The sequence below is a fragment of the Paralichthys olivaceus genome, chromosome 7 (assembly GCF_024713975.1).
Source record: "Paralichthys olivaceus isolate ysfri-2021 chromosome 7, ASM2471397v2, whole genome shotgun sequence".
Lineage (NCBI taxonomy): Eukaryota > Metazoa > Chordata > Actinopteri > Pleuronectiformes > Paralichthyidae > Paralichthys > Paralichthys olivaceus.
The window spans coordinates 5560820-5585697 of NC_091099.1; the positions used below are offsets into that span (position 1 = coordinate 5560820).

General features: G+C 42.4%; 3 protein-coding genes across 7 annotated transcripts; 1 reads left to right on the forward strand and 2 right to left on the reverse strand.

Annotated features, from left to right (window-relative positions):
* Window positions 1-7824: 7824 nt before the first annotated feature.
* LOC138410910 (uncharacterized) lies at window positions 7825-11636 on the reverse strand. Its single transcript, XM_069529075.1, has 2 exons — window positions 11549-11636; window positions 7825-11366 (listed from the first exon to the last, which is right to left on the reverse strand). Exon 2 carries the CDS (start codon window positions 11241-11243, stop codon window positions 9609-9611), a length of 1635 nt encoding a protein of 544 aa, XP_069385176.1. The 5' UTR covers window positions 11244-11366; window positions 11549-11636; the 3' UTR covers window positions 7825-9608.
* Window positions 8852-16967, forward strand: mterf2 (mitochondrial transcription termination factor 2). Of its 5 annotated transcripts, none has more exons than XM_020102228.2 (3): window positions 8852-8866; window positions 9022-9094; window positions 15739-16967. In XM_020102228.2, exon 3 carries the CDS (start codon window positions 15765-15767, stop codon window positions 16890-16892), a length of 1128 nt encoding a protein of 375 aa, XP_019957787.2. In that variant the 5' UTR covers window positions 8852-8866; window positions 9022-9094; window positions 15739-15764; the 3' UTR covers window positions 16893-16967. The 5 variants fall into 5 exon arrangements, with proteins under 5 accessions (XP_019957787.2, XP_069385177.1, XP_019957791.2 ...); XM_069529076.1 differs by lacking the exons at window positions 8852-8866; window positions 9022-9094 and adding exons at window positions 13674-13746; window positions 14047-14084; XM_020102232.2 differs by lacking the exons at window positions 8852-8866; window positions 9022-9094 and adding an exon at window positions 13725-13746.
* Window positions 16968-20116: 3149 nt separating this feature from the next.
* On the reverse strand, window positions 20117-24710 carry LOC109638923 (dihydrofolate reductase). Its single transcript, XM_020102111.2, has 6 exons — window positions 24432-24710; window positions 23682-23731; window positions 23327-23432; window positions 22400-22526; window positions 21761-21876; window positions 20117-20899 (listed from the first exon to the last, which is right to left on the reverse strand). The coding sequence occupies exons 1-6, from the start codon at window positions 24605-24607 to the stop codon at window positions 20809-20811; spliced, it is 666 nt and encodes a 221-aa protein (XP_019957670.2). The 5' UTR covers window positions 24608-24710; the 3' UTR covers window positions 20117-20808.
* Window positions 24711-24878: the final 168 nt, after the last annotated feature.

Sequence of the window (24878 nt, forward strand, 5' to 3'; positions counted from 1 at the left end):
ACGTTTTTTTTTTTTCTTCTATCACGTCCTGGCAATGCATTTGATCTGCACAGGCAGTAAATAAAACCAGGACATACATTTCTGTTGCCATCACTTATTATATTTGCTTGCAGACGCGGGAGAGGAGCAGAGAGATGCCCCGTGATTCATGCAGGCGGGTGTCATCAGCCTCATCCAGGCATCAACAATCATCTCAGCATCCCACCACGAGCGCACCAGCCTCCTCCTCAGTCAATGTCCCTGCAGGGAGTCTCTCCATATTCCTTCAAATGGGGCTCTGCACACACACACACACACACACACACACACACACACACATGCACATCACAACCACACACGTGTCCCCTGATTACAGCAACACACTGACCTCTACCTCTGCTCATCCCACTGAGGATGGCTGCTGTCACCCCTTCCTTGCAGATGACTCCCCCAGTGAGGAGGGATGGGTGCCATATCATTGCCCCCTCGGGGGTTACAGTGGGGTCAGTTTTACCCACTGACAGCTGCATTACTCCTGGGAATGGGAACGGAATTTACCCCCCCCCACCCCCACCCCCTGAGGCAGAGTCACGCTGGCTAAAAGAGTGTCCTCACTGAGATTCACATGAGAGATTGGTGAAATAATGTGGCTGCAGCTTCTCAGGTCTCAATTCTGCTTTTCGATGAGTTGTCAAAGCATCAGAAGCCGTAAAGCTCCAGTGTGGGATTAGTAGTCCCAGCCAAAACCTCTTTCACACCAGAATTAGCAGGTAAATGCAAGATTTTAAGCAGTTTTACCTGAGTTGAAATAACCTGTGTATAACCGCTGATTTTGGTGTAAGAGTTAGAGAAGCTCTCTCACCTTCTATCTTCTGATACAAGATAAGATAAGATACAAAAAAAAAAAAATACACAAACATTTGTTGCTATTTCCGCAACAACACCCGGAAGTTCAATGTGTTGAATATCGTCTCCCCGAAACTGGAGCCGATACTGCAGAGTCATTTGACCCGGGAGTGAATGCAGATCATCCATTTCCCCCTGCAGACAAAAACCACAAGTTAGGAGGCATTAGCAGGGTTTTGAACGGAATAGGGGCTTAACTTGTGTTTAAAGCTCTCGGGGCAGTGTTGGCTACAACAGAATACACAAAATCAAAACCAGACAAAAAATGTCTCACCAGAGGCACTGAGGGACAATACCCGCCAAAGGTTTTACCCCACAAAAGACAATAAGGTGCCAAGAACTCCCGGTGAGTGATACAAGAACGTCCTGTGCTCCACGCCTCCCTGAGCCGAGCCCTCGCTCCGCCCGCCCACAGCATCGATTCTCCAGCTCTGGGGAGCCAAACGCCCCCACGCCTTCTTAGTGAGATTGGAAACAGGCAATAAGAAAAAGTTGAATTTTCCGAAAGTGGAAACTGAGTCCTCCAACGGCCTCCATGTTTAGTTATACCCACACTTTATCTTCACCACGCACAAATGCAAAGAGCAAAAAATCAAACGTGTGAGAGATTCACCGGCTCCCTTTGTTGTTTTTCCTAAACAAATGCCTCATTCTGCACACTGTCCTCCCCATCTCTGTGATCCACCCCATATCTGATCTTGAACATGACAGCAGTCTTTTATCATAACGTGGATGGAAACGTTCAGTGGAAATCCCTCGACTGTTTGGAATAACCTTGTCTCTGTATACTTCACTTTTTGTTTGTATCTGTGCTCGCTTGGCAACTTCTACACCTTCCACTTCTCTTGTAAAGATGCAATCCTTCAGTCAGCTTGTCACGAGGGAGAGCACGTCTCACAAAAGTTATCTAAGGGAGGAATTTTGCCTGTGGAGGAAAGCCACTGTTTCTATACACTACATCTCACTTGAGGGAGTGAGAGGGAAGTAAAAGCAGAGGCTTCTTTCAGCCCTCCCTCGCTGTAAGTGCAATAAGCAGGTGAAAAGAAATCTCATTTCACCCACGAGTATGCCAGCAGAGACAGCTAAATTTAATTCACCAAACAACCACACCAACACACTTTCTCTATTGCTCAGTGGTATTGCACAACTTCTGAGAACTTCTCCGCAGTTATTGTTGCTCGTTCAGTAAAAGCAGTTATTTAATCTAAAGCAAGAGTTTGACAGTTTGGAAAATAGACTCATTTCCTTTCTTGTTGAGGGTTTGGTGAGAAGATTGATATGTTGCTAACGCACTCTGTGAGTTTAATACGAAGCTTCTATTTCTTCTTCAATAGAAGAAGAAATAGAAGCTGTTACGATATTAACCTTGAATGATGAGGACATTCATTTGGTGCATTCAATCTAGTTCTGCACCTGAAGTTGGAGATGCTGCCAGTAATACCAGAGTCAAACAGAAACCCTACTACAGACAACGCGCTGACGTCAGACACACGCCTCCTCTACAAACCAGTCAATGTCAAGAACAGGCCTGTGTAGGTATGTCAAACAAAAGTCTATAGTTTGTTCCGTAAATAACAATGTGAAACCAAAACCAACCAGATCCAATATAAAGCAATGTAACAAAACATGAGCTAATAATGTTAGCTTAGCTGAACGACCAGGCTTCTTTCCTCAATGTTTTTTTTCCAATGTCATGATTCAATTCAGTGGTTCTGACCCCAATCAGACTCAGTGTCCGAGTGGGTGTGATTGCTCGTTATCCTGAAGCTCACAGGGCTCCTGACCCGACTCGCCTCTCCGCTGCCTGGTGTCTCACCCATAGAGACGCCCCTCACAGTCTGCTTTCGATGGAAGCTCAAGCCGACCATTTTCACAAACCAAAGCTTTCAGCTAACATTTACTCAGCCGCCGCGTTCCCACCCGGCTTGCCAATTTTCGCAGGGCTCCATTTATTACATTTGGAGAGGACCGGTAGTGAGGTGGTTCACTGCTGGCAGGATGGGAGAGATCCGCTGAGTGACACACAGGATGAGGAGGGGAAGGGAGAATGTGGGACACGAAAAGATGAGGGGGGGAGAGAAGGAGCAGGAGGGGGAGCGAGAAAGTTTACCCCTCCATCTGTGCAACATAGGTGTGGCTGTGCTGGCTCACGACGCACGTCTGCGTGATTGTTTTTGAAGGAGAGATCTCTTGAATATAGATGGTCTCATTTTCATTCTCCTGTCTGCTGAGATTTTTTATTTCAGCTTTAATCCAACAGACTCTGCACATGAGTGAACAAGCCGGCTCTGCTTGCGTCAGGGAACCCTGCCGCCTACAGAAAAAAAAGAGACCTGTAATTATCTGCTAGAAACATGCAGGTCTCTCTTCAATGAAATTAAAACTTTTTCCTGGTTTTTAAGTTTCCTCCTGGCATCCATCATGACTTCCACAGAGGACTCTTTCTGCTTCTTACATACCAGAAGAGCCAATTACATGAAGAGGAATTTTCTGGTCCAACCATTTGATAGCTTTTTTTGCTCCTCTTTACAAAACATTTCCCTTCTGATATATCAACCCAACTAATAAAAAGGTGGATAAACTAATTCTGCTTTTAAACGCCACAAAAGCAGGGGATTAAAAACCAGACTGAGTATTTGCGATGCTCCTTCTGTTCTCCGACAGTTTGATCACACAGGGGAGCTGAAGTTTTATCGAGTATCACAGCGTCTCAGCCTCACGCCCTCTGGATTCAACGTTATAGACTTCAAATCAAATCTGCTGGACGGGAAGTCCAGAGGGAAGCCGGTTTTTATTGAGAGCATTTGATTGGTCCCAGTCTCGCTTGGATTGGCCCTCTGAAAATAACAGACATAAATTCCTGCATGGCTGCGATCCAACCAGACACCTCCACATGTCGAGGCGCAGAGCGAGCAGACCGCTATTAGTGAGGAAAAAAAGCCCCGAGTGGCTTGTCTCTAACATGTTGTTGGTTGTCGTTGTTTTTTTTACCCATGAGGCCTCCTGCTGCTACTGTTTCATCCCCTGCACCTTCACTGTAAAACCATCAGCGGTGCTCTCTGGTGCATAAGTGGTGCCATTAGCCCAACACATCACACTGTGGCTAGACAACAGCAATAGTGAGGCTCTCTCTCTCTCTCTTTATCCCCACCAACTGCTTCACACTCACAGGGCGCACAGCCATCACATTTGTGGGAGTAATAGGCCTGGCAAATTACAGCAGATTGGGCCTTGGCTCAGCCCCGAAGCCGCCAGGGAGCATCCAGCAGACGAGCTGATTCCACAGAGCACGTCCTCCTGATCGCACAGGAACAGATGAAGGAGTGTGCTGACATTCACTCTCTGTGATTCTGATTGTAGCATGGGCGAGAGAAGTGGACCTTTGTGTGTGTGTGTGTGTGTGTGTGTGTGTGTGTGTGTGTGTGTGTGTGTGTGTGTGTGTGTGTGTGTCTGCGTCAATGAGAGAGAGAGAAAACTTCAGATAATCTTCAAATCAGAAGTCTGGTCACACGTGTGTTCTGCAGAAGTTGTGCGAGCAAGTGAACACAGGAGACTCTGAGGAGCAACTTGTCTGAAATACAATTTCCTGGCTGATTTCATTGATTATTTCCGTAACTTTTTCTTCTCCTCAGTTTGTTTAAACTAGAACGTGCATGCAGCTCGGGCTGACACAGACATGCACTTGCAGCTCAAACACGCCCTCCCACACAACACAGATGGTCTGAGAGATGCCTCGACAATTAAGCAGATCCATTTAAAGTCTCTCGCCGTAATAAGCCAAAAGAAGCCTGCTGCTGGATCTCGGTGTTCTCGGAGGCGCTCTGATTGTTCGGCGCCGTGTCGGGCCTCCTGGGGCCACTCGGGGTGTGACCGAGCCCTTTCTTAATTACACCTGAGAGTAACAGCTGCTCCTCTTCCACATCTGTGTCTCCATCAATCAAACCAATGAAGAGGTGCAGGCTGTTTGGAGCTAAATGGAAAATATATATACATAAATATATATATCCTTTTCTTTCACATGTAGAAACAAATGTTTGATAAAATCCTTTATACTTTGATATTTAATTATTTCTCTCTTTTAACGCACAGTGGTTGCCTTGACCTTCGTTCATATTTAATTCAAATCTCTGGTCTATAGATATAATGGTATTCATACGTTTTGGTCGATTTTTAAACCCATGTATTTTTAACACTTTTTATGTATTTTTAATAAAAGTGCTTCATCTCAGGGTTGTGAAACACAAAAAGAGGGGAAATCAGGGAAAGACAAGATTTGTAAAGGACATCTACATTATGTGTTTTTTTTAACGTATCTGCTCTAAAGAAATACGACAGATAACATCATCAAAAGCAAAACAATCAGTTTAGGATTTTATCTTCTATTTTCCATTTCATGCATTTGAAGCAGCTATTGGCTCAGAATCAATTTAAAAACAAAGATGTAGAATGATTTAATGTTTTATATGGAGCAGCTGAGCAAATATTTCCTAACGGAAGCCATATTTCCTCTAAGGATGCACTGGCACTGTACATAAATATTTATCAGGGCTCCAAAAGGTTAAGTGTGTGGGAGTAATAGAATCTGGCAGCTGAAAATACTGCTGAAGCACAACATCTCCAGATTGTTTTACATGATGAAAAAGCTTCTTAAATCCACCGTGCTACCTAATGGCCCTCGCATCGTCAAACATCACTGAAGATTTATTTTCTCCTTTTTTAGCTGTGAAAATGTTGAGCACGACGACCATGGAAATAAAAAAATGATAAATATAAACACGTCTTTTTAAAGCAGTGACACTGAAAACAACAGGTTGAGGCTGATGTTGCAGCTCGAAGGGCAAAATCTGTATTTAGTAAATATGCAATAGAAGTGAATCTCTTCCAATGTGCTCATGAATATTGCAGCTTGTTGCTGCCTCTGTGGGAGATGTGCAGAAGTGCAGACTGTGACCTAGCATGTCAGGTGTAATGCAGCACCACAGAAACACTAGAAGCAGTGTGGTTGATTCAAGATGGTGGAGGCCACAGCAAAGTTTCACATTAGGACGTTTACTCACTCACATGATAAGGTCTAAGTCAACATCCAACCCTGACTCAAAACCCCAAATATACTTTTAACACTTGGAATCTTCCTGAGATGAAACAAAGGAGATATGAGATGTTAATTACAAAGTTGTAGAGGTGATGATTGGTGGATGTTCCACAGAGCCACGTTAGCTGTTTCCCCCTGTTCCCAATCTCCCTGCTCAGCATCACACTTGCTGTCCAGACATGAGAGTCTTATTAGTTTTTACTTTTAACTTTGACTAATAAAGCAAAATAGAGTATTTCCCAAAATGCACTGTTCCTTAATGCATTCAATTGTTTTCTTGAGATAGAGGAACACAGTCTGATTGTTCCAGATTTTGCAGTTCCACTAATATATAGAGCCACATTCCAGGTAGCAAAACCAGAATAGAAATTAAGTGACTGACTATAAAGGCTGGATAAATATTTTAAACACCTTATGAAAATCATCTTATTCTCCGACTGTGCAGCATATGCAAGATATATTATTCACTGTTCTGTGAATGAATCCCTTATGAGCGTATAATTACACAAGATATAAAAAGCTACAGCTGTAAGTGCGCAGCAGTTTCTGCAGACTTCTGTCAGATGAGACTATTCTTCACAAAGAAATTCAATCATTTTGTGTTTTGATGATGGAGAAAATGGTTCAACACGTCAGTTCAAAACCCCCCAGACCTGTTCAATTTGCTTCTTGTGACTACGAAGGCCATAGCCCATGATCCACCTCATTGTCGTCCTCATCGAACCAGAACTCCCTGTGCCCTGTGGGATGGAGGCACTGTCGTCCTGGAAGAGGTCACTCCCGTCAGGATAGAAGTGTTTCCTCATCATTGATTTCAAATGAGTTGATTTGCAGTGACATTGCCTCAGAGGGGACGAGTGGACATGAGCCATGTCAACAAAATGACCTGGCAGCTTCACTAAGCCACCGACAGCATGGGTGAAGCATTCAGCCTGGTTCTCCTGCCGTGCTTCACACATATGCACTCGCCCACTTCTTGAGAATATGCTGAAGGATGACTCATCTGACCACATCCCCACTGCTCTCTCTGAGATAGTCAACTGACTGTTCCTGCTGACACAGTCGGATCATGTCCTTAATTGACATTTTCAGTTTCTCCTCTGTTTTTCATTCCCCAATACACAAGCATCAAATTTGTGCTGTCGACCTTTCTCTGTTTACTGACGTCTTTACTGTGGATCTAAAGGCAGATGTCACTGTTTTTTCTGTCTGCAACAAATTCTCTCAAAGGGAGATCTTTGTTGTATTGATGAAAAATCTGAATCATCTGGTGTGTGGTTTTCACCCCTGTCCATTCGTTTGTTAGTTAGCAGGATTACAAATGACGGATTACCATGAAACTTAGTGAATTGATGTGATATGGATCAGGAAAGAACTCATTACATTTTGGTGCGGACTCAGATCAGGCGGTGGATCGAGTAAGGTTCTTTATCCACTAACATTTTTCTTTCCTCAGAGAATAAATCATGGATCTTGATGAAAAAAATCATTAATATTTAGGGGACTGATATTTATGACTGTGTGAAATCTGGTGCAGATCCAGATTTGAAATGTGGTTTCATAAAGGGACTGTTACGGGCATTGGTTTATTCTGGTTTATTCTGGTGTATTTAGTTGTGTCCAGTGTGAGAATAGTGAGTTCAGGACACTGTGACTTATTCAGGTTTGATGTGTGGTCAGTGGGTGAGAAGAGACTCGGAGCCTCTACTACTTTCAGTGGCCTCAGTGTGGAGGTGCTGGATAATTACACTCTTGCCAAAATGCAATAATTAAAAAAACACAACTTCTCTGTAACAAGCTCCTCCAGCTGCACAAATCAGATTCAGATTAGATGACGATGAGACATGTTTCAGCTTCTGCTTTAAAAACCTTTATTCAAATTCATGTTACAAAAGAGACCTGAAGCGTTTCACTTTCCTGAGCATGACACCACGAGACTCTGAGGCAGACGCTCATATTTTCTTAAAACATAAACTGCACATCACTCTGCACATTGTCGCGTACAATAAAATGCACAGTAGAATCAATAAGAACACAGTCAGCTAGTCAGTAATGCTTATGATCACTTTATATACTGTATCCCATTTTGTGTTTTGCAAACATAAACTGCAATATGGGATCGATACGTTGGCTCTGCAGCAGTGTGCTGCTTAACTTGCTCAGTACTCTGCTACAGCACATATTGATTGAATATTGCAGTTAATGTGTGTACTGTGAGATGAGGTAGCCTCAGGTATAGATCCCACACACAGATGTGAGATACTTCAACATGTGTCATGTCTACTGTTTATTTGTTTGGCTTGCATTCCACAGTCAAAATGAACATTCCAGCCTTTTGGGAAAAATAGTAGTGGTGATTTTTTTCCCCCTTGATCATTATAAATTATATAAATATCTATGTACATGCAGCAAGAACGCTGATTTTGTGGGAAATACATTTAAAACAAGCTCTGAGAGAAGGGGAGATCATTTGAGAGTGGAATGATAAATAGAAATTTAGCATCAGCCTTTTAGCTTTCCAGTACATTTTGGCATCTTCAGATTTGACTGTTTTGGCTTTACAGGGCACAGATTCACTCATTTTCTCCAATGTCAATAATGAGATTCATATTGTTTCCAGATGAAGCTGTTTCTACAAAAGCTTTAACAGCCTGCAGGTGCCAAAATGTGAGTGTGGCGGCGGGGTGTGGTTACTGCTGGACGACAGGGAGGAGTGGCTCAGCAGGTGATCGGACAGCTGTGCAGAATCAGGAAATCAGTCAATCAATAAGAGCATGCTGGTAACCTGGTTCTTGTCTCTCTTGCGGTAGGCTGGACTTCTGATGCGGGAGCAGAACAGTACGTGTGGACGTGTGTGGGTCCAGAGACACCAAGTATATGTGTGTGCCTGTTAAAGGCGTGCTGACGGAATAAAGGATTGTGAAAAAGCCATTTGCTCTTTTCCCGTATTTTCCCAGAGTGGGCCGAGTACTCCCACAGTGAGATAAACCAAGTTAGCATCTAACAAACTATTTTGTAGCTAAACAAACAGATTTTTCTTTCAGGAAATGGTGGAGACCAAATAGGAGCAAATGTGCAGGTGCAAAGAAACCCGATTCTGACTGAAGTGCAAAACAGGTTTGTCTCTTCTTAAAATAATAAACATCTCCTGAGCTGTTTCACTAACCTTAACGATAACAGTCACTTTTCTTTAATGTGTGACACGGTACAATGAAATCATGTTTGGTTTCTTTTGGCAGCGGAGCTTTAGGTTCTTTCTGTGTCGCTCTGCCTTGTTAACAATCTGTTGACAGCAGAGCAACCCAACTGGTTTTTAGTCATCACTTAATGACAACCAACAGCCGCACGACATTCTCCGTCCATCAGATAAATCCAAATCATTGTTATGTGACCTGTGCGATTAAAACTGAAGAGACACTTGGTGACAGGTTAGAATGTGGACATTTTCAGCCACGAGTTTTTAAAAAGCCAAATCGCAAGTATAAAAATCCAGTGTTGGTCTAAATGAAAGTATAAGTACAACCATTTCATAATCGAACATTTATATAAATTTGTGATTTATGGACATATTTCATTTCATAATTAATGTCAGTAGGATATATAATGCCTTGGGGCTACTTTACAAAAGCTGTTAAGCGCCACATTCATCACCAGTTAGGCTCTTAGTACAACCAGGATCCTCATTCATTTTTATGTCCTTGTCCGTATTTATTCCAGAACGGGATTTTGCAATTTTTTTTCTGATTACAATCGCTGCAGCAATCGCTCCAACCACCAGCAGCATCGCCACTCCTGCCCCCACTGCATAAGCAGTAACGTTAGAGGCCGGCGGCGGGTCGGCGGTGGGGTTGGCTTCAAGGTTTCTGTTCTGTGGATCAGAGGTCACAGGCTCGATTAATGTCAGGATTGTCTCCTGCTTAAAAATGCACCTGTCTGCGCTGTGCCACAACTGGTCTTCACCATATTCATCATCCTCTGTATCTTCCCCGTCATAATCATATTTGTAATCATCATCATGCTCCAGGAACTCAGGGCCTTTTAAAACAACACACCAGTACACGCCTGCATCGTTCATCTCCACTCCAGAGATCATCAGCATGGACCCGTTGTCAGACAGAGTCACTCTGCCCTTCAGATCCTCCGGGCTGGGAGCATTCTTGTCGTTCGAGTCAAGGATGAGTTTATATTCCCCTGACGTCTCTGTGCGGTACCACAGCACTCTCTGGGAATCGTCGTGGCTAACTTTGCATTCCAAAGAGAAGTTCCTGCCTCCAAAGTCCATTTTTTCTTGGGGTTTCTTTTTAGGACAGAGAATCAGCAAATACTGCAGCTCCAGTGAAGTGGAGACGCATGAATATTCCCCACTGTGTTCATCGGTGACGTCCGAAATCACCAATGAAAAATCCTCTGATCTATCACCAGCTGATATATACATGTGACTGTTCCTCGTGCTGCTGCTGTTGATCTTTCCCAGTGGTGTATCCCATTGCTGATCGTTTTCATCAGAGGGACACTTTAGCACCACTCTGTCCCCGTGAGAGACGAATATGTCCCTGATCTCGTTGTGGTCCGGTAAATACATGTTTTTGAAACTGAGGCATTTCTTACCTTTCATCACAATACAGTGAAAGTTCTGCGATCTCTTCAACACGCTCTTGTCAATCACAAGCATCGCCCCTCTGTCTCTGACCTCCACGACACCCTTCATCTCCTCCACCAGAGGCTCCGGTGACACGCCGCTGTCCAGGAAGAGTGTGAGTTTATAGGACGGATGCATTTCATGGTACCAGCGCACAGAGTTTCCGTCCAGATCAGTGGAAGAGCTGTTGCAAAGCAGCTCGACCCCTGCAGCTCCCTCCTTTACGATGATCTCCTCAGATTCAACCTCCTCATCGCACACAGAGAGCTCCTGTGTGAGCTGGCTGGCGAGTTTCTGGTTCTGCCAGCATTCCCTACGATAAATCCCAGAGTCCATGTGCGTGAGGTTCCTGATCTGCAGCCCGAGCAGCTGATGATGCTCGTTGAGGTGGATGCGATCCAGTAGGTCAGCTGGAGGTGTGGCAGCTGTGTTGTTGGCTGAGGAGTTTCCGAGCAGCTGTTCTCCCCCTGGTGCAGATCTGTAAACAACGATATAATCCACTCCAAAGCAGTACCCCATCTCGATGATGCTGCCCTGCGCTCTGAACGCGGGCTCTGGTTCCTCGCTGTAGGCCCAGTGGAGGAGCTGGAGGCAAAGCAGAAACTCAAGACACCAAAGGGAGGTCATCTTGTGTGGCTGTCCCAGGCCATGTGTTGCTCACACTCTGGGGAAGCGTGTGTACAGTAAGCTGGTTTTACTGTATCCACTGCTGCCTGTCACTTTGGATCCACCTCCAGCTTGTTCCCTCCTCTTCCACAGACCCACACAAACACAGACACAGACACACACAGACACAGACACACACATGCCAAGTTACTCAAGCGAGTAGTGATACATCAAAGTCTTTAACTTAATTGTGCCAAGTCTGAGACAACAAATGGAGCCAAACAGAACCTAATGATAAAAAGTTATGATTCTGGTTGTACATTTACCACATTGATGTGTTGTTGGACTGGTTTTCTCTCTGCTGTGGGTGCGGTCAGTCACCATGCAAGGTCGCTTGATAGCAGTTTAAAGGAGTGTTCGCATGCACATGTATTTTGTGGAAATTCCATCCAGGCGAGAATCATTGCCCATGTGAAAGTGCACCCAGATCATGTTTGTTAACCAACATGCTCTTATTTAAAGAGCCAACTAATCTGAACTAAATCTCTGAGGTATCGGGTATAATGTGTTTCTGTGTTCTGGCAGCTTTCATTACACTATTTCTTTTGTCACTGCGAGGCAACACAAAACTCCCATTCATTCAGGAGTTGGGTCGTGTGATACGCAATATAAAAGCTGTAAAATCTAAATGTGTCCAGTCATTTTATAACACGCCAAACAATATTTTTAAAATAGAAATATTTCCTCTCCTCGGGAAAGCAGCCTCATAATGTCTCAGTTAGCGTTAGAGCAAATATTTTACGTATTGTTCATGTTAAGTTTGGTTTCTATTTTCTAACCATCATTGTTAATGTGTAATCTGTTTTTCAATAACACAACTCAGTGGGAGGTTAATGGGCTTTTATTAGTTTAATATCATTTTACTGAATGTGAGTTCATGAGATATTTTGCTTTAAGTACAACTGAACACAGCTATTATCTTAGTGAACTAATAATCACAAGATAACTGAGCCACTAAATACTTTTCCATGTAAATGTGCATTTTATATACAAAAGAAACCGAACAAGAGTTAAACCTGTTGAACATATGAACGTGAATCAAATGAAAGAATTTTTGTTTTTACACTGGGCTCTGACTCTAAGATGAAATCTGAAACAATGATCCATCTACTCCCCGTTGTTCTGTCTGTTTAGACTATCAGGAACTAGGGGTTTTTACTTCTTTTCTTTCACTTTCCATTCAGTCTGTAAATGTTTCGAAATTCCTCTGGAATTTAAGTGACAGATAACACTGGCTGGGAAAACCCGGTATTTCAGCCATGTGTTGAGGAAGTGGGTCACTTCGGTTTGGGGAAATCAACCTGTTTGGTAGACGAGAAGATTTTGCGTGAGATGATGTGTTGAAAAGTTAAAAAGACAAAAAATAATAGAGACACAAAGTGGCCAAAAAGAGACAAAAAACAACCACATAGAGTGAAAGCGAACACAAAGAGACAAAACGACGGCACAAAGAGATGAAAAAATGGCCATAAATAGATTGTATTGTTTGCTAACATTTTGTATCTCTGTCAGTCGGGGGGTTCTTCATAGGATGGGAGGGGGGCCTTTTGACTATGTGTGCCTAGGGGTCCATTTTCTTCTAATCTGTTCATATCTCATCTGTAAAAAGCTGCACCAATTGTATGAGCATCTGCGAGTGGTCTGACAGCCTGTATCACAATTTGCCTTTGTTGCCCAGCGGCAGTTTGGAAAAGCTTCTTCTTTCCTCTTCCAGATCAATGCCTTTTGTTTTACGTCTTTGTCCACATGTCTGCTCCCTCCTCTCCATTTGTCTCTGGCTGATGCTGTTGTTCTCTGAGCACTGTGTCTGCGCTGTTGCTACCTGGCCACTGTTGCTTCTGTCATACTTAGTGCAACCCACAACATTGAGCATGTGAATGTAACAAGTGGGTATGTGCCAACATGTCTGGATTTCAAGTTCAGACAAGTTTGACATTTAAACACCTGCTACAGTTATTTTATGTATTTTTAATTAGTGTCTTTATTTGACAGTCAGTGACAGAGACATGCAGTTTAACCAGGTGAGCTGCCGCTGTCCGATTACATATTTATCAGGACTTCATGTGAACCCACAGTTTCTCGACAGCCCCTCAGGAGTGTTCAGTGCATGTCATGACTCTGGACTTTGACTCCTTTTATGAAGAGTATTTTAGTTTTGATCTTGGACTCTTTATAACTTTTCCTGTTTTCCTTCTGTTAAGGTTTGCGTTGGATTTGTTTTCTACCTGACTTCTGTGTTTCCTGTTTTATTTTGTAGCTTTTTCTACTTGTGTGTTTCCACCTTAACTTCTTGTCTTTGTCCTGTTGTCCCTCCCCTGTGATTGTCTGCACCTGTTCCTCATGTGTTTTCACCTGTGTCCAATTACCCCCCCCCCCCCAAACCTGCTCCATAAAAACAGACAGCATTAGTTTGAGATTCATGGGTTTGATCCTCACCCCTGCCTTTGTCATCTGTCTCTCTGTGGTGTGGAATCAATTAACTTTGTCTTATCAATTACATATCATATATATTATCGTTATGTGCCAAAGTGATTGATTTATGTGTGATAGATGCACCGTATGAATGTGTGAATGGCAAAAACTGCTCAGTGTGCTGAGAGTGGTCATTGAGACCACAAACAGAACATTCACCTTGTATGTTTTATCTTTAGCTTCAGTCTGTGTGTCTATTTTACTTGTTTTAAAGATCATCAGAGCTTTTGATTGCATTTGTTTTTTATGATTTCTTCCCTCAAGTTCTAAGTTTCTCATTCATTGCATTTAGAGGAAGAGGAGGAGCAAGGACGGGAATGTGCTGATTGCGTGAGTTTGCTTAAACCCTTGAGGGAAGTCTTAATAGGTTGACTGCAAATAGAAGAAGGGGGAATGACGCTGTTTATTCTGCAGGCCCACATGTGGTTTCGTATCCCTGCTTCCTCTCTGAGGAAAGTAGTTCCCACATGAAGCACTTGACTGTGATAACAATACCATCATTGCTCTGTGAGAACCAGCTCACTCATGTCAACATACTGGCTTTTAAAATAAGAACACACCAACCTGTTTCCCTTCGAGGAGTTTCATCTGTTTACTAGTACATAAACTATAATGAACCCAGCTACCCTCTCGGCAGCGGCGGCTCTCGTGCTGCTGAGGGAACAGCTTGCCGAGCTGGTGATCAAGCATCATGATTAAGCACCAACTGTGAGAAAACTCTCTGTGTGTTCAGTCCAATTCAGCCCTGTGCTGATTGCACTCATCAGGGCCTCCGTATGCTGCCAGCTCTGGGGCTCTGGAGCTGCACCAACTGCTGGTGCAGATACAGATGTTTGTTTGCCAAATTGTTTTAATCACTGGACGTACGGGCTGCGATAAAAGAGCAGGAGCTTAGAGGAGAGATATGAGCATGAAATCAAATAACTCATCGAGGTTTCTACTTCACGAATGTTGAATGTTTTTCTTCCAAGAAATAAAAGCTTCTTTTTTTTCAAGGCGCAGTTTGAATTAGATCAGTTTGTTGCGCACCATTGCTGTGCTGGTCATCGCCTCAACGTGGCGCTGTGGTGAATCAGACAACAAAGACAGACAAAAACAGTAGAAGAAGAAATTGGTGTCATAACAAAACGTCACATCCTGTGACCGCAGCTTAAGGTAACTAACGTTCTGACAAACGTGTTCGTGTTGTTTAAATAAATCCTCATATACTCACACGCACTGGTTCAACAGCAAGCTAGGTTTAAAATGTAAGATCTCCACGGGGACTCGCGCGCGATGCTGGTGGAGCAGCGTCACTGTCTCCTGTGTTGGCTAGCTAGCAAGCTAATAGCCGTTAGCATGTTTCTCCAAATAAAAGCACAGAAGACTTTTATTTTGAAGTCGTTGACCCGATGCGTTAAGACGTCAACAGGGAAACTTCCAGTGTAAAGTTCGGATTTACTTTTTACATTAAGTTGTGCTTCCGAATGTGTTTGACTCTGAGTCACAACAGATGTGACTGATGCCTCCTCCACTGTCCCCTATGAAACATCTGGCAGCAGCTGTGCAGAGTAACCATTACCCTGCTGCTGAGGATCCTGGGTAATGAAAACAAGGCTGTGATGAGTAACTGACTGTGTCAAAACAGGGAGATGAGATTACAGAAAACATGAGAGATAAACTGTCAGATTAGAGATTGTGTGTGGAGGAGTCTTGATGTTTTCTGTTGCAATCTTTGACATAAGGGTTTTATAACATGACATGTCATTGCTAGATATTTCTGAGTTTCTGCATCCTCTCAAAAGGTCTAAAATTCAATCTTTTTTATTATATTTTCTATTACTTTTCATTTCTTATGGTCTATTAAAGGTCTTAATATTTATATAGGTATCAATATTTGCTCTCAAACATCTATATTGGTCGAGCTCTAATTTTTAGTCAATAGTACATATACATTCTCTTCCTTGGTTGTCACCCACTGTCCCTTCTTCTCTCACTCTCTCAGGGGATCAGCATCAGGACTTTGCATCAATGTTGAATTTGATTGCAACATCCCTGAGCCTCCGGTGCCAACGTGTCACAGCTCTACCTCTAAAACTCAGGATATGTTCGACGCTGAGTTCAACAGAAAACCAGCAGACCGTGCAGGAACTCTATGATCTCTCCGTGGACATTCAGAAGGTCCGGAAACTTAAGGGCTGGGTCCTGCACCAGAGACCAGCCTATACCAGGGATGTATCGAATCTGCTGAAGGACATGGGGGCCTCAGGGTTCATAATCTCCCGAATTTTAGCAGTTCATCCTGAGGCCGTCCTCTGTCACCCGGAGCAGATGCAGGCTCAGAGAGAGCTGTGGATGATTGTGTGCCCAAACCAGAAAGAGCTGGTTGGTATCATTGAGAAATTCCCTGCCTCTTTCTTCACCTGCTCCAGCCACCACGACAACCAGCGACACAACATCGCTTACTTCCAGAGTTTAAACCTCAACAAGCGAATCATCACCAAACTCATGGCCAGTGCCCCCCAGAGTTTCAGCCGGCCGTTGGAGCAGAACGAGGTGATGGTGCGCGCCCTCCAGCAGGCCTACCTGGAGCTAGGAGGGGAGGAGGCCAACATGAAGGTCTGGCTTCAGAAGCTGCTGAGCCAGAATCCGTTTGTTCTCCTCAAGTCCCCGGAGGTGCTGAGGCAGAACTTGCTGTTCTTGAGGGACAAAGGCTTCAGCACAGCAGAGCTCCTCCACCTCATCTCCAAACTCAGGGGCTTTGTCATCGAGCTGAATCCGGACAGCATGTGTTGCAGCCTTGCATACTCCAGGGACACCATGGGCTGTTCTGAGGCAGAGCTGCGGAACATCGTCCTCAACTGCCCCGCTCTGCTGTACTACCCTGAGGATATTCTGGCAGAGCGCTTTGAGGGGCTCCTTCGTGCTGGGATCAGCATGTCTCAAATCATGGACACTCCAACTGTGCTGGAGCTGACCACGCAAATAGTGAGTTACCGCATCCAGCGACTGAGGGAGCGTGGCTATGATGTCAAGGCCGGTAGTTTGGAGGTACTAAATGGCACGAAGAAGAACTTTGAGATGAACTATGGAAGATTACAGCTACGCAGAGAGAGACCAATTTTTAACCCTGTCGCCCCTTTAAAAGGAGATGACTGACACAGGCTGTAACTGGAGATGTACTGTTCTTATGATAATTTATACTGTGTCCGTATTAAAGTGTCTCAGTCTAAAGGTGCAGCCACTCCTAGTATTTATTTTAGAATCACATAAACATGTTTATCTCCTCAGTTTGATTAAGAAAACTTACAATGATGCTTTATGGACGATGCCCGAGAGGCCAAAATTAATCTACCACAGAAAACTACTTAAAAATACAAGAATTAATTGGTGTAAAGACTGAACCAAATTCTGCTTTTTTTCCCCATGTACTCAAATCTGTACAGCATAGAGAATTTGTTTCCTGCTGCCAAAATTTCCAATCTTGTGGGATGAAAAGTGGCAAACAACTTGTGAGTCATGTGAGTGCTATTTTTTCTCCAAGCCTCAGTTTTGCCTCTAAATGTTTCACTAGCAGTTAAGACTAAGATTGTGATCACAGCCTATTTATCAGTTTGTGTAACAGTATTACAGATGACAATCAGAACCACTTTTATCGCAGATGTAAATACATGGAGGAGAAGCTGTTATGTAACAGCCTCCCAGAGCAACATCAGACAGTGAGACAAATGCATTGTGCTCTTAATATGTTATACTTTTTAGGGAATATAGTCCCTTGAGGAATAAAGAATTTGTTGCAGCTTATTTACAATTTATCTCATCAAAACAACTTCACATATAACGCTGCATGACTTGAGCGTGTAAAAGGGCACACTGACTCGTCTAACAAACACATCACTGAGGACAAACAAGTCTTTTAAACTGTTTCATTTACTGAGTCACATTTTCACACAATGTTCTTGGTGGCACAACTGGACCCTCAGGAAACTGTGTCTCAGATTTTTATTGTTACTTTACAAATGGAGAATTTTTAGCATAAGCTATTTCACTACAGAAATGTCACTTAATTATGATTTCAAATGAACTCAAATGCTCCCACAAGATGAAATGACGGAAATGGAGTTTCTTTGACTTGGATTGGAAGTGGTTTATTTGAACACACTCTCTGCCATCTTTAGAGTTTCAGATCATTTATGCAAAATTGATTTCCCATTATGTTTAGTTTTATTAATAAGCCTTTCATGTCTGTGTCATGGATTAGTGCCCACTTTTTCTTTAAGAGTAAGCCACAAAATCAATAGACAATCTTACTGAGCGGTGTCTAAGCCGAGAGAGGACACTGTGAAAGGTTTCCCGTCTCATGTTGAATGTTTGAATCTTCGGGAGCCAGCGAAAGACCTTGAAAAATGCTTAAGAGTGGCTTTTAATGGGAGCGAGCTTCGCTGCTAATGAAGCCACGACTTTATGCCTTGAGGTTTCCTCGCTCTCGTAATGTGGATGATGGGGTCACAACAAAGAGAGAGGGAGGACTTGTGTGTCCAGAGGGAGGAGGCGGGTGGCTGGTGTTAGTATACATTAACAACTTCCACTTCCCATCTGCTGCCGTCTGCATCACTCAGCATGGTTCCGTAGTCATGGCGATAGCCACTGGGCAGATGATGCGAAAGTGAGTGCATCTGGTAATGAATTTGAGCTCAGCAGATGGATGCTTGACTAGAGTTCATTTCCCAACCACTCTCAACATGCAGCCTTCGAGGGGCAACAACACCACCTCAGGTCCACTGCAGCTGATGTACTGATGTTACTCATTTTCATCAGTGACGATGTAAGTCATCATGTCGCAGGGTTGTGTCTGTCACCAGTGATTAGGAGCCAATACAAGGAGTAATCAGGATGTTTGAAGGTGAAGTAGATGAGACGAGGCCTCAGGTGTGTATAAAATATATAACCTCTATTTCTTACCCAGCGTCCTTTTGTCGACTGCTGTGTCTCATGCTGTGTGCGATGGATTACACAGACAAGCCACAGAGGTTAATTAGAGGGAGAAAAAAAATCGTTCATCATTTCAAACACGGCACATGGATTGATATAAGTCATTGTTAACATTGTCTTTATGGGTCGTTTCTCACCAGAAACAGGCGACAACTGCAGTTAAAATCTATCATTTTGATCTTGATGGCGTCCTTGGGTCCATTGAAAGGTGCTATAATAATGTAAGTTATTATGTTATTATCATTATTATTATTAAACATTGACCTTATAAAAACACCTACCATTGTTTTGTGACATCACTTGTCTCTCAAACTCACCTGTGACCTGATGAGAAGACTCAGATGAAGATTTACCTGGAGGGAGATAAATGTCACATTGATGGACGTCTAATGCACAGACGGTGGATGACTTTCTAAATTAAACACTGCATCTGAGATTCACTACACGGACTCATCTGACACTACTGTACTGTCACCTGTGGCGAGGTTCAGTCTGTTGTGTTAATATCACCGGCTGGCAGATTCATTCATGTCTGCTTTTAAACTGCCACTCACCATTTAAAGCAGCGTTTGTCGATACTTGTCCTTGAGACCCAGAATAAATCTACTTACTGCGTCAGAAATTCTTTTTTCAATGATCACACTTTGACAAATTACTGTAGATAAATAATGAAATTAATTGTGGCTCAATTTCATTCAGCAGCTTTAGTCTCAGGGTCCTTGCAATGACCACTGTGCCTCAAGCTTGTCCAGGGCCTAACTGTTAATACTGTTAACATTGGTGACGTCATAAAATTTCAGTTACACATTTTTCTTCTATGATCAATCAAAGCGTCAGAGACAAAAGTCCCTTGGTTTTATAACCACAATTTAGATGCTCATTACCCTGTGAACTTGTTAAGCCCTGTTTCACCCCAGAACTCAGGTCTGGAAAGTACATTTTTCCAGATATCTCTGCAAAAAATAGAGAAACAGATCTAAAGCTGTTTTTCGTCATAATAAGAGCCGTACCCGTTCCTCAGTTTAACAACTTAACAGATTTCCAGGAAACTTGGTGGAAGGATGCGGTACAGATTATATATTTGTTTGGGATCCAGATCAGGGGACAGATCCAGACGGGCATTTAATGAAATGTGTCATACTAGTTGAATATTAAACGGTCCTGACCTCCTTGTATGCTACTTTTGTTGTTTTTTCTTTTAACACTTGTAACATACAACATCACTATTTCAAGACTCAGTCACTGTAGAAGCGTCAATCAATGCATAACTTAAATGTCACATTAATGCTGTTGGTATAATCTGATGTACGTTGGTAAGGTTACTTCAGTTCTCTGTCACGTCCTTCTGTAATGCCTCCACCTTGTGGAAAAAATGATCATGTACAACCAGATGAGCCAAGATATATTTATTCAAAAATGTGTTACTTGTTTGATTTATTCATTGGCACACTTCATTAAAAACCCTGGCAAAAAAACTATACAGTGAAAAACATTGGCAATAAATATGTTGCAGCTTTTCTAACCACAACAAATTACACAATCTATTTGTGTCTCTACATCCATCTATACCTGAAAAGATAGATCATCATAGCATCAAAGCAAACCAGTTGGATAATTCACTCAACACTTTGTCGATGCTGATTCACTGTCGAGCATATTTTCCATTCAGCTTCAATATCACCAAGGAGGAGGAGGAGGACAAGTCGGAAACATTGACAAGTGACATGGTGATCGTAGATGGCGGCAGATTTTTTTAGACCAGCTGTGATTGTAATATTTTTACACTTAGCAGGAAAAGGCAAAACAAAAATTAAGACGAAACACAAATAATTGGGTTGACAAATTGTTCCACTGCCACAGTATCTGTGCTCAGTGTTCGTCATGGATTAAAAATACTCTTCATTGACAAAAGGTGGTTACAACACATTTTTCCTTGAATTTGCAATAGTACGACACACTGTGGGTTTAAGTTTAACCAACGCATCTGCAGTTAATCCAGGAGCTGTGCACAGGGTTTTTAAGAAAGAACAGAAAAATCCAGTCTTGTTTTTTTGATAATATCACAATTTCTGCAGTCTTGAATCTAAACGGCATCACCAATCGATTTCTTGAACACTTGGAATTTGTACTGAATGCCTTTCTCCTCCTGAATGTCACTTGGTACATGAGGAAATCTTAAGTGGAGACAAAAAGGGGAAAAAAGGTTTTGTGAGTTTATTGGACGAAAACGTTAAGTAAGAATCTACCATTAATGGACACACTCACTTATTCACTATTAAATGGAACAGATGTTATATTTATAGAAGTTCTCGTGGACACGGACAACTGGACTTGCTTGTTTTTCCTTGGAGATTTCTCTCATCAGGTATTAAACATCTGTACCTGTGTTGAGAGTTGTTCTGTGAAACATGCAGGTCATTGACACCCCCACCAGTTAGTGGATCATTGGGTCCTCTGAGTCAAGGTGTGTATGGCTGTTGATACCTGTAGGTTGTACACCCCACCTGCTATTGTTCGAGTCAGTAGGGTCATTTGATTTGAGGTGTGGTTGGGTATTGGCTGTGTGTGGAGAGAATTGTGGATATTATCGTAAGTGGCTGAAAGCTTGTGTCTTAAACCACCTCTTCTGTTAAGTGATTGTTTTTCCAGGTTTACAAAGATGGCCTCTTTCACTCCCCTTCCTCAAAAGAGTGTCACTTGTTACTCCTCAAGTATAAGGGACACTATTTTGAGGATGGTTGTTTACATTTTTTGGACAGAGGAGACAGAAACCTCTTGGATGAGACATCTTCAAGAAACACAAGCAAGTCCAGTTGCCTACATGTGGAGACAGCAGTAACATTGCTTTTCAAAACAATGTCGCAGCAAACCAGTGAGGGTGGACGTCAGCAGATTCTTTTGAGCTGAGCTTCACAAGCACAGACAATGCAAAGTGCTGATGTTTGCTTTGTGACAAAGTAAAAATCACTCTCTCACAGGGCAGGAGTGTATAAAGACACACTATGATACAGTCTGTAGATGATATTAACACTTACCTTTCTTGTAGTTTGAACAGTCCTCTGTCAAACTCAGGGAAGAAGACGTCACACTCAAAGTCAGCCATGACATTCGTCAGATAAACCAAATCGCACCACGGGTGACTCAGCGCGTCCTGGTCAGAAAACAAGAAGAAACAGGTCACATTAGTGACAGCAGAGAAACCATTGTGCACACTTCCATGGTTCTACAGCACAAGAAGGAGAGAGTCTAAATCTAAGCTGCAAAGGAAACTCTCTACATGTTGATGGACATTTTCTTTTCAAAACCACTGCTGGTGTGAGACCATTTTAAAGATTTATCAGCATATGGTGATGTTGTTGGATTCTCCTATCTTAGTTATTCAGTGTTTCCGTTCTTAGCATTTTGCAGTGGGGGCTCCACTGACCACAAAAGATTGCACACAGCTCTCCACATGCAATACTATTAATTTGAATAACAGGAAATTGAGTCAAATTGCAACACCCTGCCAAGTAGAGAAGAAAAAAGAAAATTAAGAAAGAAAAAAGGTTTATTTAACAAGCTAACATTGGGTTTGATGGATTAAGTCACTAATGAATATCAAAACATTTTTTTCCTAGGGTCAGAGATCTGGCTAACTCAGCTATTCTTTGAATGCGCTGCTAGGGCCATTTTACCTTGTAGACCTGCATTCCACCAACAACCCAGATGGTCTCTATCAGGTCAGCGAGGGGGGGCTCTGAACACAAGCGGACAGCGCTCTCAAAGTCTTTGGACAGGTAGTGGGCGTTATCTGGAACTTTACTGTAAGACAACAAAGTTTAAGAACTTGATCATTAATTTCAATGGGAAAAACTTCAAACAAAACATTTAATATGTCAGAAAGTATGAAATTAATAGAAAAACTAAAAACATGTGAGATTGTCATCCGTGAGCTGAACATTTTAAAGTGTGAATGGATTTCTGTGTTCATACGACTGAGTAGAAGCAATCTCTGAAGGAATTGTGGTGTGTTCACTGTTTTCTGCACAAGCTGAGCTGTGTAGTAGCCATGAATTCGTCATTGAAGTAGTATATCAAGAAAGAAAAAAATGGAAAGGCATAATAATACAAACTTTAGTGTGAGCAGTGGTGGAAGTTTCGGTGTGTTGTATTATGTAAGCCAGCTGAATGTCACAGAAAAAAGGCTGAAGCCAAAGAAACCATCTGGAACGCATTGCTTTGAGAAGTGATTGTGGAAAAATGTGGAAATAGCCGCAAGGTAAATGGATCTCTACCAAAGCTGAAAGTCAATATACACTGTCCTGAATCACCTGGAGATTTGAATTTCTTTACAGTTATTAGGAAAAGAAACAGGACTTGGCTCTCTGTGTATACATATATATATATATATATATATATATAATATATATACTTGTCTTTCTATAGTTTTGGGGGCTTACTTTGATTATGAGCATGGAATATAAGTCTTAACTATAGAGACAAGAATATGTGTGTAGTTGTGTTTGCAAACAAAACAGATGAGTTGTTAATCAGCTGTGTATGATCAGCTGAATGTGTGTGTGTGTGTGTGTGTGTGAGTGCTTTTGAGATAAATGACTTACTTCAGTTTGGTGCTCAACACCACATGTAGAGTATTAGCCAATGGGAACGTTGTTTCTGGGTGGGACAACCAGCACAGTTTACCCCAGACCATCATGTTCATCTTTCCTGAAATCAAAATAATTAAAAATATTAGATATTTCTCACGCGGCACAGCCTCCATGTCTCTGATGATGGTACATATTGTAGGACTGGTACTACAACTCCAGAAATAAGCATGGAAGATGAGGATAAAATGTTCTATAGTGGCCTATACGTGATTTAATATCATAAAACATATCAACACATTACAGCATGATACGTGACTCTACTTGAGGTGACAGTATGATGTGACATGATATTGATGCTGGGGAATACCTGGTTTCGACACCCTGGTGACAGTGTCGAGGAAGTACTGGAATTCAGACCTGAAAAAGTCACATTTTCAAAATGAATCCAAGCACAAAACAGAAGGAACTTACTAAAATACAACTTCAAATAATTTGCACATAGAATGAGGAATACCCTAATGAACATGATATGTTGTCATAGATTATAAAGCTAGATAATCCATAACACATTTAAAAAATCTACTTTTTTCATGAGGAGAGGATGACAAATATTTGATATATACAGCAGAACATGCTCAATTTGTATGTAATATATCGATATATAAACAACTGATAGGCTACAATTAATATATTGATAAATACTGAACTTTGTATATTTTTATACATTTGTTATGCTGTTTTATTGTCCGGCCCATGCATTGGGCATATAGCCTCCAACTGTCACTGTTTTATTTAGCTGTTTTATTCTTTAACTTTTTAAAATGTGTTTTTCTTCTTACTCTACCATTAGTGCTCGGTCATGTCAAACTGATTTTTGAAACTTCTTTGAAGATCAAAGGAAAGCTAATCAGTTTTAGCTTAAAAAAACTTACAATCAACATTTGACAGCTTCTCTCGTTACAGCTGTTTTACCGGATTATGGTTGTAAATAGAGTTTTGGCTATTCTAAAATACGAACCCCTCTTTAATGAATGTCTCTAACACACACTGCTGCAATTACAATTTTTTTTTATTTCTTATCAATATGAATGAAATATCAAAAACGTGTCTCTCTTACGGTAGTTGCCAGGGCATTTTTCCGCCTTTCCCGATCCCCATGTCATTGCAAGCAGCCGCAATGAGGCGCACCGGCTTCTTCTGCACTCGGTCCAGGTTCTTCTCCATCTCAGGTGAATACGCGACACCGGGAGCCCGCACACTCGCTGCAGGATCAGGGTCTGCGCGGGGAACCATTTATCGGAATGAGACCTTCACTATCACCGCCCACCCAGTCGCTATTGGACACGGTGGATTTCCGGCGTCGTTCTTGGTTTCACTGCTCGGTCACATCGCGGTGTGATCGGTCTGCGGTTTGACTCGCTCACGAGGGTCTGTGACATAAACGCGACGCACGGAGACAGAGTCACATCGACCATCGCTTTGTTCAGATCTCCGGTGCTTCCTGGAGTCCACACCTCAGAGCCACTAACAACAAGACACGTGTTTTTGTCGGAGCACAAAGATT

Coding starts and splice junctions, on each gene's coding strand:
- LOC138410910 (XM_069529075.1), bottom strand. CDS start 11,243: ATGACCTCCCTTTGGTGTCTTGAGTTTCTGCTTTGCCTCCAGCTCCTC.
- mterf2 (XM_020102228.2), top strand. CDS start 15,765: ATGTTGAATTTGATTGCAACATCCCTGAGCCTCCGGTGCCAACGTGTC.
- LOC109638923 (XM_020102111.2), bottom strand. CDS start 24,607: ATGGTTCCCCGCGCAGACCCTGATCCTGCAGCGAGTGTGCGGGCTCCC. Junction 21,877..22,399: donor GTGGAATGCAGGTCTACAAG/GTAAAATGGCCC, acceptor TTTTCTGACCAG/GACGCGCTGAGTCACCCGTG. Junction 20,900..21,760: donor CTGTTCAAACTACAAGAAAG/GTAAGTGTTAAT, acceptor TCTCCACTTAAG/ATTTCCTCATGTACCAAGTG.